Raw genomic sequence first — 18,919 nt, forward strand, 5'->3', positions numbered from 1 at the left:
CTGTCCTCCCTGCTGGACAATGTGTCCCACCCCCTCCAGGACACCCTGTCCTCACTGTGCAGCTCCTCCAGTGACAGGCTGCTGCACTCCTTCCTGCAGCAGTCAGGCTGTAGACCCACCACGGCCCCTGGTAGACTCTCACACAACAAGACTGCCTTACCTTACATGGTGTTGAGTTGCTGCTTAACACCCCTATTCTAATCATTTGTTTTGCCTTGTTTGTGTACTTACCAACTTGTCTTTTTTATATTCTATAACTCATGTGTGCTTTCCTTCTATATATTAGCTTATTCTGTATTATTGCATGCCACTTTTGCTGTAACAATGTTAATTTCCCCGCTGTGGGACTAAGGGATTCCTGATTCTGACGAAATGGCAATATATGGAATTGCAGTGGTTAAACCATCATATCTGGATTCAATCTCACACTTCATATACGAGTCTGGTTTGAATTATTCGTCACTATATGCATACACTGCATAGCTTTCATAATGACTATGTAGTATGCATTTAAGACTTATTTGGTCTTGATATATCTACATTTATTGCTATGGCCCGAGATAAACAGTCACTGCAGCTATGTAGACTTCATTTGACAGAAGACACACTTTCAAAAGGATGGCAGAATAAACGCAACTTAAATTGTTTTTTTATTTTCTTAGAACAAAACAATTATCCATCTGCATATCAGACAGACGCAGAACTGAATAGGTAAAATCAAAACAAAGCAAAAAAGTGAATAATAAAAGTTTCAAAAGACAATTCTAACAACTTTGTTATCTACTGCCACTGAACCAACTGAAAATAAAACCAAGTCTTTTCATGTTACTGTATAAGCATAATACAAAAAGTAAAAAGGACAACATATTATTGAAGACACGCAGGTACCAACACTCTACAACACATGTGGGGGATACATATCAAAACTTTTCAATGCATTTGTTAGATCTGTCTAATATACCAAATAGGAGTTTTACTTTAAGGATCAATTACAATGTGAACATTTTTCACAGCATTTGAAAATCAAATTTCTCTACGAGTGTTGCAAGCAGTCATGGTCTAAGTACATGTGAACATGGGAACATGGGAATGGTGGACCAATCTTCATTATACCAGCTGCTCCTAGTTGGCGTGCTGAACGGTGGAGAAGCAGAGTTTCAGGGTGTACGGGTAAGGACCAGCTGGAAAAAAAGAAACAAGAGACATTACACAAAAACATGACCTGAGAGAGGACTCGGTCTTCAGACTAACGCCCATCAGTGGTGTTTCCATGACCATATCAAGTTGCCCTCGTCCAAGTTACTGTCAGTCAAACTAAACCTCCTACATTCTCAGGGGCTTTTCCTTACCTGCATTTTTCATCTGGAAGTGGTTTATCAATGCCAGAGCCTCCATGGCATCATTGATGGACTCCCACTCTAGCAGCCCTGAAGCACTGCGGTCACTGGGAGCTGCTCCACCTGGGGGTCAGAGGTCACTTTAACTACAGGAACATTTCTATGTGCAGAGAACAGTGCATCTCAACATTCAATGTTTGTCTACATCCAGCCTGGCTGGAAAAATGTTTCAGTTTTTCCCCCATGTCTATTGAGGGCTTCCAGAGTTTTCTATACATAGTCAGCGAGTTCAAAAGTAAAACAAAAATAAAGCATGAGCAGTATCAAAGCAGCTTACTCTTTCCTGTGAACATTTTGACGTTGACGGGATTCTTGACACCAAGCTCCTCACAAATCTGCAAAGAATAAACTCTTATTAGGGAATTACATGCTTGTATTCTAACAGTCTCAGCTTGAAACCATTATTTATAGTACATGAAAAAATACTTTTAAAATTCCAGTTCAACCAAATACAAATCAGCAGTGATGAAGAATGTTGCCTGTTCTTTCATCAAGAGTCAATGTACATTTAAAAACTGGTATGAACCAGGCCTCTTCTACAGACCTGAGTGAAGATCTCTGGCGTGACGTCTGGCTGAGCGTTGAAGAAGTGCAGCACGTTGCTCGGGTGCTGGATGCGGTTTTTGGCCGCCTGCTCCGGTGAGGTGAAGCGGTTGTTCCTGGAGCCATGGAAGTCTTTGAAGCTGCTCGAGCTGTCCTCCAGCTCATAGCACTGACCGGGGACGATGGCCTGCTGCTTGGACACACTACAGGGAAGGAAAAGTCACATTTTAAATACAAGAGACACCAGGAGAAGCTGCATTTCTTCTTCGAGTCATCACTACACTATATCTTCCTCAAGCCGTTTGTCTGGCCTAACACCTACATTAGCACTTGATGGCATGAAGCTTCAGAGGTTAACCTGTTAAACCCAGAGCCTGTTTTTCAGGTTTCAGGCTCGAAAATGACATTCCCAGAACAAATGACCATATCTTCCCTTCTAAAAGGGTTAAATTAATAATCTTTTTTCTCAAATTAATGATAAACCTGTGAGTTGGATGTAGAAAAGTCAGAATGAAAATAGATGTTTTTTATTTTAAAGAAAATTCAGATTGAACATAGTAAAAAAACTAAATTATAGTGTTCGTCCAAAATATATTTTGTACTTATAGTGAAAACTAACCTTGGATGATGGGTTAGTAGACTAAAAGCTTTAGGAATCCAAAGTACAACATATAATAAGTACCCTGTATCAAGACTGATGCAAAACAAGTGATATGACCTTTTTAGACAGATTTAGCACAAAAAAACCCTCTTTTGGGGCCATTTTCCATATCTCTGGCCCCCCCTTGCTGGATTTTGACATGTGACATCTCTTTCTGACCGTCAGAGCCAATGGAATCGAGGGAAACTCCCACCTAGTCCTTATTTGGTAATGTTTGTGTGTGAGACTACCGCATATCCAAGACCGGAAGCAGCAGCCACTCTGGTGGCTACCATTAGCAGCTAACTTTTGCTCTGCGATTTTTACATAAAAATGGAATTATGGATTATAAATGAAATAATTTTGTATACAGAGACGTTAAAAACCTATGGATTTCTCTCATTTTAATGCCATTGAACACGTCTTTTGATCAGATTGACAGCTACGGTGATACATCTCCCCTAGAAGCTCCGTAAAGGTACGTGTTGTGATGTCTGTGTTTGCTTCCCCTGTCGCGAGTTCGGATCACTCAGTGATGATACTATATACCTAAATAATCTGTGGAACCTCAGCTTTAAATCGGATATCTTGTATGTACAGGGCTGCCTTAATGCACGGGCTGAAGCACAGGGGCCTACGGAGATTGGGAGCCTATCATGAGCAAATAATAAAAAAAAAAAATCAATTATGTTTTCTTTATTTTTTTTATAAACAAAGTCTTGGCTTTCAGAATATGACACTTTTATTTCCAAAATCCCACGATAAATACATTTTTGAAGCTTGTAAAGGGAAGAAGACAGCTCTCCCTCGCCACTCTGCTGTTCCCCTCCCTCCGGCTGAAATTATGAATGTAAGGCGTATAGTAATCATAGATAACACGGCAGGGTCCGTTAGTTTGTTTTCATCTGGTTTCAAATAAACAAAGTCTTGGCTTTCAGAATATTAAACTTGTTTTGGCAAATTCAGATGATAAATACAACTTTGAAGCGTGTATCGACATAATTACCAGAGTAACTTGACGTCACTGCAGGCATAACAACAGCCGGTGTTTCTCGTGAGGGTTTTCCCCGGGAAACAAACACAATACACACAAACGCAAAAATGCACAAACACACGCGTATATACACACACTCGCTTCCCCCAGACCAGTAATCCAAACGCTATAAATGACTTTGATTTGTTGTTTAAATAGGGGGCCTACAAAACGCCATAACCTGCCATCAGCCCCAGGGCCTGATGGCAGGTTAAGGCGGGCTTAACGATAGGTAATAAGGGTTCTTTTTAGGGATGCACGATAATTATCGGCCCGATAATTATCGGTCCGATATTAGGAATTATGACGTCATCCCGATAAACCCGATACCAGTATTAATAGCCCCGATAATATACAATATATTTGTGTGGGTGGATTGGGATGAGGGGCGCTTGTTTTTCACTCGGCTCCTCCCGTTTTGCCAGTACTGTGGTATTAGTGGTTTAGGAAGAGGGGAGTTTTTCACAAATCCAGCGCTCCCTAACTCATGCCTGGCTGTGACGTAAATGGTGTGCGGCCGTGAAGGGAGGACAGTAAACAAACATGTCGTCGGTGGTATGGGCGTTGGAGCTATGTGCAACTCAAGGCATATGCTCGAACCGGAGCTGCAATCATGTTGCGCACTATCCGTGCTGAGTGTGCTGACTTTTCGTACAATGTCCCACTGTCTGGCTTCCTGCATAAAGTCAAGTGCTCTGCGCAGTTGTGGCGAAATGTCGCTCCTCTGTTTTCATTTAAACATCTCCTTATATCCGTTAGCGCAGCTAGCTAGCACCAGATGCTAACAACAACAATGCACGTAAGGTCTCTCGCTCGGGCCACACATACACACACCCTCCCGGTCCTCCAGATGGCCAGTCGGTGCCTTTATATATAGTCTATGGTCGGTGCCTGCCGGTGAGCGTGGAAGTGTGGTCTGCTACAAGCGGGCGGCAGGAACGGGGCTGTCAGCATCAGCTTGTAGATGGTATTTTAAAGAGCCTGTGACAGCATCCCAACAACTGTTGAAATGCAATGAAATATTGGGCTACGACTCATCTCGAACCGTCAGTTTAAAAAAGAAGGTGCGATACCGTTCCGATAAATATCAATAATTTCGAACATCGCGGGGAAATTCCTTCGACTCATTTTGAAGTTTTGGGGGAAGCCGGAAGTGACGTCAATGCGGGAACGCTTCACTGTGCGGCGAGAGAGCCAAACACGGACAAAGTGTGTTGTCATGCGTATAAATGGTGAATTACTGAGTTTTGGCACGTTAATAACGTTTTAATGAAGTTGACTACAGTACATTCATATTTGTCAGTGCTTTCATGTCAATTCGGCGAACATAAACATAAATGATCGTGGTGAAGATGATGATTACATTAGGATTAAAAATCGGTAGTGAGAGCTGCTGAATTTCCTCCCGTCGGATGTGATATAAAAACAAATCGATTATTTTTGTAGTTGTAAACTCAAGTGGATTAAACTACATTTATTAGTGCTTTCATGTCAATTCGGCGAACATATGATACATTAAATGATCGTGATGATTAAAAATCGTTTGTTTGAGCCGGTCTGCATTTCCTGATGAGAAAACAAACCGATGCTTGTTGTAGTTGTAGTACACCAACATGGATTAAACATGTGTTTTTTTTTTTACCACAATATTGGGGAAATTAATGGATAAAATGCACAGATTATTATTATTATTATTCCCACTCCGATCGGCACACTAGGTCCACCGTTTCCCCGCAGCGAGGCTCCCCCCGTTGACAGTTTACGTGGGCTGGGTGCAGTGGCGGACTGGCCATCGGGACGAATCCCGATGGGCCGGTACCGAAGTGGGCCGGTCGGATAAGTCACTAGCACATCCCCCATAGGCGGCGCGTGAGGCTCAGGTTTGGGAAGGCTAAATAACTTTTTTTACCTGACGCTGCCCGCCATCTATAGAAAAGAGATCAACTCAGTGTGCGGAGTTTAAATCTCTCAAATCATATTACAGGATAAAGGAAATACAGTTTAAACTGCCGTATGCAGAGAAGACGTGTCGCACTTATCATTCATATTACATCATCAATCAGATCATCGATCATATAATATCATAATATATCACATATTTCCTTATCTGAGTCAGCTTCTCCAGCCGTATCTGGCCGTGCAACACTTACAGTGTCACATACTGTATGCAGAAGTATTATTTTAAGCAACACATTATGTTGACGAAACACTCGAGTCAAATGTAATTAAAGTCAGATCCACTCGTGTCTTAGATGGGGCAGTATCATAAAACTATACGCTTTCAAACACTCGGTAGGCCTAGTTATTTTTTAACCAGTTGTTCTGTATTCACCTTGCAGGTGCAACTCTGTGGCTTGTATCCTGGATTATATGTTTAAGTCATGGATGTTTAAAGCTCATATTTGTCTAATATTAGTTTACTTTTCATTAATGAAGTATGATGTTGCGCTGTCAGTACACTTGTCCCTGTTTGTGATTGGTCAAATGTAGCTAACCCCGCCCCCGTGAACGTGCTCTCAGCTGGAGAGAGAAACCCTGGCTTGATTTACAGAGTTGATAACCAGCGTCGTAGGACCGCTTAGCGAGATCTCGTTTGTTAGTTTGTTGTTGTTAGTTTGTTTGTTACTCAAACATATCCAGGGTCTGTTGAACTGGCTTCGTAGTACAGGGCACAGGTGGCTAGCAGCGCTAATGTCAAAGACACAGACATTATACATTATATTTGTATTTTACCAGGATGCAGTGATACAAATATTTGGGAAGGCTTAGCCTTCCCTAGCCTACAGCACCCGCCGCCCCTGACATCACCCAATCCCCCCCTTGACAATTTACTAGCGGTACCGAAGTGGGCCGGTCGAGAGTCCCGGGATGATTTTTAGTCCCAGTCCACCACTGGCTACATGACCGTATGATCGCCCATATTGACGCACCTAATTCCTAAACTTCTAACAGATACAACATAAAGCGATCCTTCAGCCTCATATGAGCTCTCAGACACGTTCAAAATTAAACTGTCATCGTTGTCTGAGCTTGCTGCTGTGTGCACCATCGTGCGTTTACATGCAGATGCTGGGATCCGGAACGGTGCAGCTGGAGCGCTGTGCCCGCAATGACGTCACACATCATTTGGCGGGACTTGAAGAATCCCCGAGAAGATCCAGAAAATGGTCAACATTGAAGGGCAGATTAATGGTTATCAAAGTACAAATATCCAAAATCAGTTCAGTAACGGTTTTCAAGGGGACAATATTTACTCAAATTGATGGGTTTGGATGATGGGGGAAACCTGTGTCACAGGCTCTTTAAACTCGATGCGCTCTGAAACTACGGGGCGGCCAAGGAAAAAAAATACACATGCGTTAAATCGCGTTAAAATAATTAGTGGCGTAATTGTTTTTTTATTATCGGTCTTGAGAAGCAGGAAGTTATCGGTATCGGTTTCAAAAAACCAATATCGTGCATCTCTAGTTCTTTTATCTCGAGTTCTGTGCCAATGTCCGTTAGCATTTTTCGCTAAGGGGTCATTTAGATGCTTCTTATGAGACTTGTGTTTTGTTTTGGTAAAAATGGTTTGTATCGTCAGTTAGCTGAGATTATTTCCGTTAATCTGGTATAACACATTAATAGGTTCTTAAATATTAAGATCCCCTGAGACAGTGTTGTGAAAAAAAACCAAGGTCGGGGCCCGGCAGGGACCTTGGGTTTTAACAGGTTAAAATATTCTTGAGGCAGGGCTCTCTTCTTCTGGACTACAAATATGTATCCAGAATATAGGTTAGAACTGACAGGATGAACTCACCACACATTGAGCCTCTGTCCAAACAGGAAGTTGTTGTTGAGGTGAGTGATGGAGCGGTCCACTGCATAGCAGTCTCCCATCTCCACCATGGCAGCGCCAGGCTTACTCTTCATGAACTTCACCTGCAGAGATAAACAGAGAAAAGATGAACGAGTGCACTTCACCTCTGGGTCATTTTTGGATTTGAAATGTATCAACCTGTAAAAAAAAAAATGTAAGCCAAAATACGGACACATGAGGACAAAATTGTCTCCATGAAAAAAAACTAAGAAAGAAAAAATGTTGATCATACAGCCTTTACAGCATAAAATCATGCATTTTATTATACCTCGCTCACAATCTAAAGCCCTGGCTGGCTTGTTTTGACTTTTTTTCCACTAGAATCAGCCATACTCTCATATTTGCCCTTTAGACAAAAAGCAGGCCACATTCCTGTGCATTGCTGCTCTGTCCTAAAAAAGGGACAAGTTATGTTTTTCAAATGGTCATCAAATTATACATTAAAACATTAGTTTTATTCTCCTATCGTCTTGCTGACAGACAGCCGAGTCAGCAGGGCGTGATCTGTTTCGCACTAAACTAACTCAGTGAAGCATCTCTTGTTCCGACAAGAGACATTATCACTGCTTACAACGTACTGCTACCACCAAACAATGGTGGCATAGTTCAAAGTGAATATCCAATCATATTTATGATTGAGATGCCAATGTTTAAAAAAACTGGAATAATGTTAAACCACATGCACATCAGAGCAACTCCTTATAGTGCCACTCAGGGGTTAACTAGGATAAGCAGGGTTTGAAAGGCTGTCTTAAGGCAAGGGTGTGTGAGGTTATGGAAGTTAAATATTCCAGTTATGCAACATAGCCATGTGACGTGAAAAAAAGTTGACGTTTGTCTTAAAATTAGATACTTCCAGTAGGTAATCTCTTGTTTTAGTCTAAATATCTTTACCGATGTGTGTCCCACTGCTGACTTCAGCCTAAGTTTTAATGCGTGGCATTTAGTGAAAAAATAAAACCATTACTATGTGTATAGTAGCAATTCATGGAAGCAAGACAAAAATGTGTCTTTCACTAAAACCCATTCTTATAAAAAAAAGAAAGAAAAGGAACTTGTCCCAGGACCTGGAATACAAATAAAATTGATTTGCTTCTCTGGGACAAGTTGTCTTTCTGTACATACTGTAATATACGGTTGTTATTTTGTACCAGATGTTGAACTAATCAAAAACATTGGAGCTTCCACATTCACAAAAAACAGACACTGACCCGCTCTACGTTGCCATAGAGACAGAAGATGTTGAAGACCCGGTCGGCGTTCATCTTGACGGGCTCCAGTCCGTAAAGCATTACGACCGGGGACTCAGCGTGGCCCCCGTACTCCCCAGGAGGAGGGGGAGGGGGTCCGTAGTTGGGCCCGTAGTTGGGCCTCCCTCCACGCCCTCTCATTGGTGGACCCATGCGGCGACCCTCATAGGGCGGGGATCCGTAGCTCTCGTCGTAGCCATGGTAACCACCTCCTGAATAATGATGCAAGCGAATGAGAGAACAGAAAACCTACAAATCAAACAAGGCGAGTTTGACTCTAGAGAACCGTTTTACTAGACAGAAGAGACACTAAGAGCCCCACTGATTTATTTCAAACATGTGTAACCTGAGAGCCTTACCGTACTCTGGAGGATGGTCGCCCAGCAACGCAGGCTGTCTCTGCCGCTTGTTGGGGTTTGCATTAACGTCATCTACGAGGAGAAAGAGAGAGTAAGAAATAAAAAAGGCACATTGATACCAGACAAGCCAACTAGATGCTTAAACTTGCACTCATGCACCCCCCTCAAATAAGTACTTAAGACGAATGCATGCATTGCTGATTCATCTTGCAACCAGCAAAAGTATAAACCCCAGCTGAAAAAGCAGCTGACAGTATTTTAGTGATTGATCTTTGTCCGTATTAAAGGGGACCTATCATGCAAAATGCACTTTTGTACGTCTTTCATACATGAATGTGTCCCCGGTGTGTCAGGGAACTCACCAAGTGTCAGAAAACACAACCCTCTCTCTTTTCCTCCTTACCCAAATCTCTAAAAAAGGGGCTGCAACGGATCTGATACAGACTGATCCGGATTTGAACACTGTCCTGACGTCAGCGCTACGGCTATTGGGCCAACTCTCCACCTATCAGGGGAATGTGGGGTTGGGCCACGGCCGGCCATTGCCGCTCGAAAGCGCTGGAGACGCTGTAGTACATATTCCAGGCCTGTAAGTGGCGCTGTAGTCTGCCACAAAAGCAGCGAAGAAGACTTCCCGCGCATGGTTGCCTTTCTGTTTATTCTCCGCTGTGGCTCTTTTTCTCCCTCCCCGAGGCAAGCGTTTGCTTCTGCTGCTGTTATTCAATTCAATCCCTCCCCGTCGAGGCAAGCACTGTAATTCTCTCCAGTTAGTCCACCGGCGGATGACAAACACCCACCTCTTCCAAGGAACGAGAAGACCGTGCGCATACTTGCCAACCTTGAGACCTCAGAAATCGGGAGAGGGGGGCTGCTAGTGGATCGCCGGAGCTGTATTAGATCAACATTAACATGCATTGTAGTTGTAAGTGCACTGCCTATCTGCCTGTTGGACCATGGATGGAGCATACGTGTGGGCTGGACCTGTATTTTACAGGAAAGGAGTGAGCAGAGAGGGTAAAGTTGTCGATTCTTGTTCAGTTTTCTGTGACTATCTCCCTCACCCTCTCAGCCTTTCAGTTGCGCGCTACTCAAGAGACCATGGAAACCAAACAATGGTGTAGCTGTATTAAAGTCAGAGTGGAAACAGTCCTGAGTAAATCTGATTTTGTCAGAAATACGGGAGAAATATGGCCCCAGGAGGAAACCGGGAGAGGGCTATGAAATCGGGAGTGTCCCGCGAAAATCGGGAGGGTTGGCAAGTATGACCGTGAGGCAGAATTTCAGTTTTCTTTCGCCGGTCAAGATGTCCGTTAAAGTTTAAATCTTCCGGACAAAATTAGAAAAGTGACTGTCAGAGGTCTTCTTTGTTATTTATTGAGCTTTAAAACAAATGAATAACGACTCTATATAATCATATAATAAAACACGCAGGACGGAGATCTATTTTTCCTCCCCCTCTTCTGACTTGATCAGAGCACGCTCCCCTCTCCTGCAGGGGGGCGTTGTCAGCTGCAGCTCACAGAATCAGCCCCCTGCAAAAACAGGGCTGGAGAACAGCAAATAGAGCGTAATGAGGCATGGCTCAAATGCATGATCTGTTTGGTATTTTGAAAACAGAAACGTATATAGGTATGGCCCTACAATATATCATTTAAATATAGCATGAAAGCTGTCCTTTAAATGGAAAGGGAGGCGTAGGGATGTACGAGATGTCACTGGTGTTGACACCTTATCCACAATGGAGCATACCAAGGGGAGATTGCAAACAATTGTTTCACAAATGATTACATTTAAAGAACATATTTTGTACGCGTACACAAACACACACCTGCATTACTCCCATTGCCATCTGCATCACCATCTGTTCGGGTACACAATAATCATAGTCAGAATGGAAGCTGGGTTAATCAAAAAAGGTAACTTTTTGTGGGTAAATGTGAATTCACCCCAGTTAAAATGTAAGGAGGGCACAGTAAAACCACCATTTCAGGATATAAAATACCGATAGTTTGGAAGAGCCCGGTTGATTACCTGCGGATGTACCAGATTCTAAAAGCAATTTGGCAATTAAAATGTAAAAAAGCATGCAGATTTTGGACACCAGCAGCCACTGTGGCTGGTGGATGGAAAGCTATTCCTGCTTTTTGATAAACAGCGCATCCTGCATGAATTAATATTCAGCTCACACCCTCTGTCCTGATTAAACACATGATTTAATTCCCAAAGAAAGTCCAAGGAAGCCGGTATAGATGAGACAAGACTTTTAAACGGACAGTAGTGACAATAGTTTGAGGCTCCGACAGAACCCCGACCTACACCCTCTTCCACAAAGAGAAAGGTTAAGCCTGCGTGAGGGAGAAAGATGGAGTCATGTCAGTCTTGTGTGGCAATGTTGGGTGCTGGGCTTTGGGGTCATGTGGTGCTGTGCAGTGATGTTCCCTGAGGAGGGCCTTGATTTACTTACTGCATGCTTACAAACAGTAGGGAGGAAGATATTTGCTGCAGTAGCTCCACCACTCTCCACTCAATTCATTTCATCCAACACTCATCCATTTCCTTTCTTGGGGAACAACTCTCCACCTCAGGATCGAGTCCTGGTTCTATCAAGTTGAAAGGCCCATTGGTGGGTTGGTTGGCCGTTTCCATCCTTTTTGTCCTTTTTTGGTATAGTCCGCTTAGCGCCCACTGGGAGGCCTTGAGGCTGCCATAGAGCACATTTCAGTTGGGTAGCTGGCTCCTCTTAGCCGCAAATTGCCAAACCTGCATCACATGGAAGGTGTTACACAGCTTCTAAAGACTTTAAAATATCAATGAAAAAATTGCACTCAAAAAGGGGATAGCTTAACAGGGATGCATGTAGTAAGAAAATCAGAGGAAAAGATGAAGAGATGAGGAAAAGAGCTGAATTCCATGTGGGAGGAAACACATAAAACCAAAAGTAGGCCTGAGTGTGCTTGGTGGTGTTGTCAGCAGTGTCTTCATCAGTTGTCTTGTGTTGACTCCAATGGAGCTGTGAGCCATCTATTGGATCAGTTGGTTCGGCGTCAGCGAGTGTGTAGCTGGAGTGTTTTGTTTTCATGTCAACAAGCTTGACGGGTAACGCGGCCCAAAACAGTACAGGAAGGGGCTTGAGGCTTTTACAAATGTGATCTTGGTGGACTGGTGAGTATCAGTCTACATCAGTTGTTGTACTGAGATGTCTGTCTGTGTCTTCTCTGGTATCAGTCTCCGTTTGGTGTCGACAGTGGGGTGCTGGAGTTGTAGATGCGAGCTCTGGCCTGCTTCTATGTGTCTTTGTATCAAAATGGGTACAAAGTAAGAAGGGGAAAAGGAACCGAGTGTAGCTCAGTGCCAAAAGCCCCGCTCTGTGTGCGCTGTCTTCACGGCTCTTGTGCTGGAATACGGAGATGAGGCATGAGTGGTAAATCAGTCCTACATCGGCATGTTGAATGGGTGGTGTCTTGTAGTTTGTCCCCTTGTATCTCGGGGGACATTTGGCCCTCTGTGTGATAGTGGCTGTGTCCTCACTGAAGAAGTGGATACTTGGTGGTGTTGGAAGAGTGGTGATGTTGTCAGCATGTATCTGCCTCTCTCTCCTGTGCATGTTTTTTGGACTTGCTGAGATCACAGGTTTATCAGGAGGTAAGTGTTACATGACGTCACAGATAGCCTGGTTACGGAAGTTGGACTGTTCTCCCTTATCACACATACCACACCACAAAATGAGGCCACCTCAAACGCTATTTGGTCAGAGTCACTTTGATTTACATCAAACCTACGTTGGCTGCCTGAGGGGAGCTCTGACTATACATGTTAGACTTCAGTATGGTGTTTGTAAAAGTATAAAACACTGAAGGAAATGTAAGGGTTAGATGAGTGGAAAGGCTCGCAAACATTTTGGTTGGCGAATACATTTGTTTCTGGAAAATACATGTTGCCTGAACTGCGGAATAATTATAATGTTTTAGTTATAACTTTCATTATAAGTTAATGCAACATGTTTAGGTGTGGTTAGGAGGCCAGGAACAAATGCTGGCTAAAGAAGGCTTTGCAGACAAGAGGGACGTGTCATGACTCAAATATGTAAACAAGAAGAGGTCATAAACAGCAGTCCACACAACCTTACAAAAGGCTTCTTAGTCATTGTGTAAACTACAGAAAACTCACAAATCCTAGTTTAATCGCATTTAGCCTTTATATTGGCACGTCAACCAGTTTTACTCAAATACAAAATTAAAAAAGACACCTAAGAAGTTAAGTTAACCCATGTATGTTTTTGGCTGTGCTTTTGATATGTCTAGCTAGATTTGTTTATCCATCGCAGTTAACACTGATGCTGTGTTATTACCGGCAGTGGTTTCTATGAAGGTGGCTAAAAATGTTTTTATGACCTGGTCGAAATACTTATAGCTCAGGCGTTTCAACTTACAGTCACCTCAGCTGTCATGACATATTTATTATATTCAAATTCCAAGTAAATGAGAAATAGACTTGCTGAGGGCTAAAGCCAGCATATGTAAACCAGAACGACTACATGCCATGCGAACAAGAATGCTAGCCTGAAGCTATACAGAGCAGCATACCATTTCCAGACATGAGACTTAAATAAAGATGTAATATTTTTCTTTGTCAGCTAATTTGTTCCTGTTGATCCTGCCACACAATAGAGCTCAGACATTTTTTTAAATCAACTTGAATTTATGGGTTTTCATCTCACATGTCTCTTCTGGTGCTAAAAAGATTTATGCTCACTGTTTTGACAGGATTTTCAACATTAATGTGTCTGGATTGTTATATAACTTATTATATTAGGACCCTTCTTCAAAATGTCTCACTGCATGAACCCTGAGCAGTGTCTTTTGAAAAGCGTTAAGAGTAAGACCCAAGTCAACACTTCAGTCATAATGCCAGCAGGTTCTTTACAAACAAAATAGTATATTGGACACAATTGATATCTTTGTAGTAGCATTATGAATGAAGGGTGTTGCTGAAACTCCCAACAGTGGCAGCATTAGGCTTCAGATACAAAGCATGTGGCTCAGCAGATGTTTGGTGGTGTGTTCAAGTGCTTTAGGTTTTACCTGGGCCTCCCAGGTTGGGGTTAGTGTAGTCCCAGGTGTCTTGGTCATTCTTGAACACATTCAGTCGAGTGGGCTGAGGATACAAGCATAATCATAGATGAACTATAGTAATCCACACAGTATGATCATCCTCTTCTACAAGTCAGGCTGCATAGAAAGGAGAAACTGCTGCGGTCCATCCAACACCCAGAACCATTTTGTAGTCAAGAAATAAACCATTTTATATGATAAGGCAGTGATTGGAAACTATGAGCTGAATTGTAAAATGAAGTTATAGTCGTCATTACAAAAAAGTAATGGGGTTATTGTTGGTCTGCATTACTGTGCAGAGTTATGTAAAAAAAAAAACAGTCTGGCTTTCTTTGCTTTAGCTGGCTCAACAGAACCTGAAAGCCTCAGATATAAAACAGCTACAGCTAAGATGGTCATCAAATGACTGCTGTTTAGCTGGGTTCTCTGTCTCAAGCTCTCATAAAAGGGGATGTTTCTTGCTTCATTTGACTCTTATACTGGACGGAATCCATTGATCACCGCCAACTTTCACTTTATACGAACATTTGTAAGAACATTAAGGCAGGAGACAACCTGTGGCTGCAAATAAGAGGAATGAAGGCAGAAATGTACTAAGTGTGCGTTAATTAACCTGTTAAGCCCCGAGCCTGGTCTCGGGCTCGAAAATGACATTCCCAGAACAAATGACTATAACTTCACTTCTATAAAGGGGTAAATGAATAATCCTTTTTCTCAAAACAATGATAAACCTGTGAGTTGGATGTAGAAAAGTCAGAATCAATAGATCTTTTTTATTTTAAAGTAAATTCAGATGTAAAAAAATAAAATGTAAATTGTGTTATTACGTTGTTTGTCAATGAACAGTGGCAATGCTTTGTGTTCTGCAGCATACCTTGGCATACTCGATCTTCAGTGTGCAGCAGCCCGAGTAAATATCAGCTCCGTTGAGTGAAGCTTTGGCCCGCTGTGCACTTTGCACTGAGTCGAATGTAATGAAAGAGTTAAGGACAAGACAAGCAAGTACCAGCTTTGATGAAAATTATAATACAGATTACTAAAAGCCACAACATCTAAGAATAAAATAACTACTAAGATTGTCAACACTATAGAAGTTTAAAATATATGTCACCAGTAGAAATGGTGGTATTCGTTGGACAAGTTCCTGTTATAAAGCCATATATTCTGTTCATTTGTGTTAGAACTAGCAGGAAACCAGCTTATTTCTTCTGTACATTTTTGGCAAACTGGTGGTCAAAAATCTGTTTGTGCCCCTGTCAGAAAGCACCAATCAAAAGGATATTCAACCATGGCCTGGACACCGTTCTTCCTGAAGATGACGATTCTCTGCACAGGCCCACAGTTGTTGCAGATGGTGTAGAGGACATCCTGTTAACAAGTAAAAGGTTACAAACTGATCCACAAACAAATGTGTTCTCTGTTCAACAGCCAAACTTAACAGAGGCATAAAGAAAAAGTCTACACCGACTTTGCCTTTAATATAGACTTTTATTACAATAGTTGATCCACGTTACCTGACAAGAACAGTACAGGGCTGCTGCGGTTAACCAGGACTAACAACACTTTATATACAAATTAAATTCACCACCAGCTGCAGTGTATAAGCAAAAACAAACAGAGTCTCCCTTTAACCCATTAGAGGGCGTGAGCAGCCATGAGCGTGGACACATGTGCTTAAGAGTGCTGACATTTTAACAACAATAACCCCTGGCATGGCTTTTCTCCCCAAATGTAAAACATGTCACAAACTTGATGAAGCTCAGCAATTCAAGCAAACCAGACAAGCAGAAGTCCAAATATTTGCATTTACCGAGGTGATGGGGTAGATGGGGTTCATGATGGTGAGCAGAAGAACATTGTTAACACTTCTAGAGTCATCGGCGTCTCCCGGCCTGGATATCTTCTGGCTGGTGGAGTAGTTGATGAAGGCTGGGTGGCCAGCGATGTAAACCTGGTTGTCTGCAGCATAGGTTACAGATGTGGATGCTCCATTCATGTCTTCGTACTCGACCAGTGCCTGCCGCTTCTTGGGCATCACAACAACATAGCTAAAATCAAAATAAATAAAAAAGTTGTTTCAATGCAATGCGGAATGTGTGATCTACTGGGTCACATGTGCAGCCATTTGCACAAGACCACTTGAAAGTTAATATCTTGCAGGTGAAATGTTACATGTTTCCACCTAACTAAACCAACGGTGAGCCTGACTTTCAGCTTTGTAAAAAAATCCAGGTAACGACCTAAAAGGGAAGTATGCATTTCTTTGCACATTTATTCCACACACGAAGAATGTTCTCCCCCTCTACCTGATTGCTCCAAATTCTTGCAAGGCCTCCACAAGGTCGGCCTCTGTAACACCGTCGACAAGCCCCCGGACATGCACCACCACAGACGGAAGGGTCTTGTGTGGATCTTCGTATCCCTTAGGAAGAAATCAGAAAATTAGCATACGTCTTATCAAGTGTTGGGCATGTGCCTTATGTAACAATGTTGTATTGAACTGTATTCTACCTTCAAATTTAAATTGAAGGCCTATTTGCAGTTTTTATTTATTATAATCACAGCATAACTGTGAAGCAGTGGTTGGCAATTAAATTCTTACTCGCAAATATAGAATGAAATCATCTTTAGAAATGTTGCTGAGCATTGGCCATATAAAAGTAATTACATTTTTTAAAGGATTTATATGTTAACCTTATTTTTACCTTTCTCTTCAGTGAGAACAATGCGTCTCAAAATTGTCTGATTTATAATGTAAATGTTTTCTGATAAATTCAAGGTTAAAAAGGGATTTTCTGAGCAGTACAAGTTAAAACAAGCACAACCTAAACATCAGTAAATGCGACATACAAATGAATGCAGCATTACTATTGCAAAACATTATTTATAATAGTGTACACTGACATCGATCATTTAAAGGCAAAATGACTAATTTGACTTATGATACTTTACTTTGCTACATTTTGATAATTATAAAATTATGGTTTGAATGCTGCAATTTCAGTTGGTTGGGGGGGGGGGGAGGGGGAGCATTTTCTACAGTAGGGTATTATAATCTTTAGTTAAGACGCAAGTAATTTTAAGGATCCAAATACTTCCACTTCTGTAAAGGGGCACGCTGTTACTGGATGCTACAGCTTAATCGTTGCATTTACCTTAAAACTACAAGCTACCTTAGGTTGTAGTTGGGGGAGGAGGCAGTTGACTTAATCTGCGTATATTGTTTAATTTTTACGCCTTACTACAATGGAAAGACAAAGTGGGTGGGTATAAAACATGCAGGCTTTTTTTTCGAATAACACTACAATGTTACCCGACTGACCTAGCTGCTACACCAATGCTGCATAGTAAGATTACAATGTGTTGCTAGCTCACAGCTAGCACATGGCTAATCGTTACCGGTACTAGAACAAAGCCGTTCCCAGGCAAGGCCCTTCGAACCACCCCACTCAGAAAACACAGCAAAGCTTTAAGCACGACTTGTGTTTCTGGATGTTTCTTTCTGAGCCACAAGCGTATACTATACATAATAAAGATTATACAACGGTGAATGCACGATATCCCTTCACAAAGACATATATTTAAATTGACCTGCGACGTATCGTGATATTTTTTTTCCCAAACGCGCAAATCAAATTCAACCACGAACACTGGGCAGCGTGTGTTCGATAAGCAAGGGAAAATAATTTCCACTACAGCTCACACACAACACAACTCACCGTGGCCATTCCGTCAGTTTTCTGTCGTTTTGTTGCCCTGCCGTCTTCGCTGTAGTAACGGCTCGCTGCAGTAGCCATGTTGTCCCGGTTAAAAAGGATGGTGGTAGTGACGATGAAATGAAATGGACGGAAAAGTCAAGAAAAGCAAGGCTCGTTTATCCACGCCCAGTACAGCGGAAACGCGAGCTGTGATTGGCCCGGGAAGCTGTCAATATATATGTTACTTCAGTGAGAGCCAATAGAGTGGCGAAGTCCCTCCCCTTCCGGTGGACCTCCATAGGACCTTATTTCGGAAAAATTATGTATTGAAGTCAATGGAGAGAGAAAGATTATCTTTCAATCCCGTTTGAATTGTGCCACGAATTACACGTATGATGTTTGTCAATTTAAAAGATAATTTTGCCAGTCAAAAAAAAAAAAGTGTCGTAAAACTGTGAAGTAACACATTTGTTTGTGTGAAACGCTCAATGAACTACATCTCTGGTCTCCCACAACAACACACGTCACCACGATGGCCGTCACTACTGTCTTGCTAAACAAGGGATTGACTACCCTCACTATCACCACAATGAAACACGTCCAGAAGAATGTCATGCAAAGCTGCCTGCCTTTGATTCTCTCTGAACTGCCTGGTCTTTTTAATGTTAATGTCAACCATTTGTGCAGATATCATGAAGTAGAAAAAGATCGCCGATGCTAATGTAGCGTTAGCATTTCTCCCCCGGGCTTAAATGGTGTATTATAGAATTATCACACCGGTGTGACAGTACTCTACTACTCTTATATGATAACAACCTGGTACTAAGCACACAGGTATCTTGTTAAAGTTATCTTAGCTATCTCTTATATTTAGTGGAGGAAAACAATTGTGACATCACTTACGCGAGTGGGATTTGTAATCTTTCTATTTGCGTATTTTTCATAGTCTTATATTTCAACAGTTTTACGACAAACTGACTTTTTTGACATGGAAATGATTTTTTAAGATTGACAAACATCATATGTGTA

The 18,919-nt window shown here is 42.0% G+C and overlaps 1 protein-coding gene across 2 annotated transcripts; it reads right to left on the reverse strand.

The window, feature by feature from the left end:
- Window positions 1-632: 632 nt before the first annotated feature.
- Window positions 633-18,161, reverse strand: LOC117561893 (heterogeneous nuclear ribonucleoprotein L-like). 2 transcript variants are annotated; one of them, XM_034239546.1, is made up of 14 exons: window positions 17,912-18,161; window positions 16,499-16,614; window positions 16,003-16,240; window positions 15,475-15,560; window positions 15,067-15,163; window positions 14,163-14,235; window positions 10,910-10,942; window positions 9,082-9,153; window positions 8,684-8,934; window positions 7,413-7,534; window positions 1,942-2,143; window positions 1,675-1,732; window positions 1,350-1,460; window positions 633-1,178 (listed from the first exon to the last, which is right to left on the reverse strand). In XM_034239546.1, the coding sequence occupies exons 1-14, from the start codon at window positions 17,987-17,989 to the stop codon at window positions 1,123-1,125; spliced, it is 1,593 nt and encodes a 530-aa protein (XP_034095437.1). In that variant the 5' UTR covers window positions 17,990-18,161; the 3' UTR covers window positions 633-1,122. The 2 variants fall into 2 exon arrangements, with proteins under 2 accessions (XP_034095437.1, XP_034095430.1); XM_034239539.1 differs by having other exon boundaries at window positions 633-1,181.
- Between the last annotated feature and the right edge of the window lie 758 nt (window positions 18,162-18,919).

This window comes from Gymnodraco acuticeps, unplaced genomic scaffold, assembly GCF_902827175.1.
Source record: "Gymnodraco acuticeps unplaced genomic scaffold, fGymAcu1.1, whole genome shotgun sequence".
Lineage (NCBI taxonomy): Eukaryota > Metazoa > Chordata > Actinopteri > Perciformes > Bathydraconidae > Gymnodraco > Gymnodraco acuticeps.

What these genes read in the sequence shown, in the direction of transcription:
- LOC117561893 (XM_034239539.1), bottom strand. Translation starts at nt 17,989, where the DNA reads ATGGCTACTGCAGCGAGCCGTTACTACAGCGAAGACGGCAGGGCAACA. An exon ending in AAACTGACGGAATGGCCACG is followed by an intron (nt 16,615 to 17,911) that starts GTGAGTTGTGTT and finishes TTTCTTCCTAAG; the next exon opens with GGATACGAAGATCCACACAA. An exon ending in TCTATGGCAACGTAGAGCGG is followed by an intron (nt 7,535 to 8,683) that starts GTCAGTGTCTGT and finishes TTATCTCTGCAG; the next exon opens with GTGAAGTTCATGAAGAGTAA.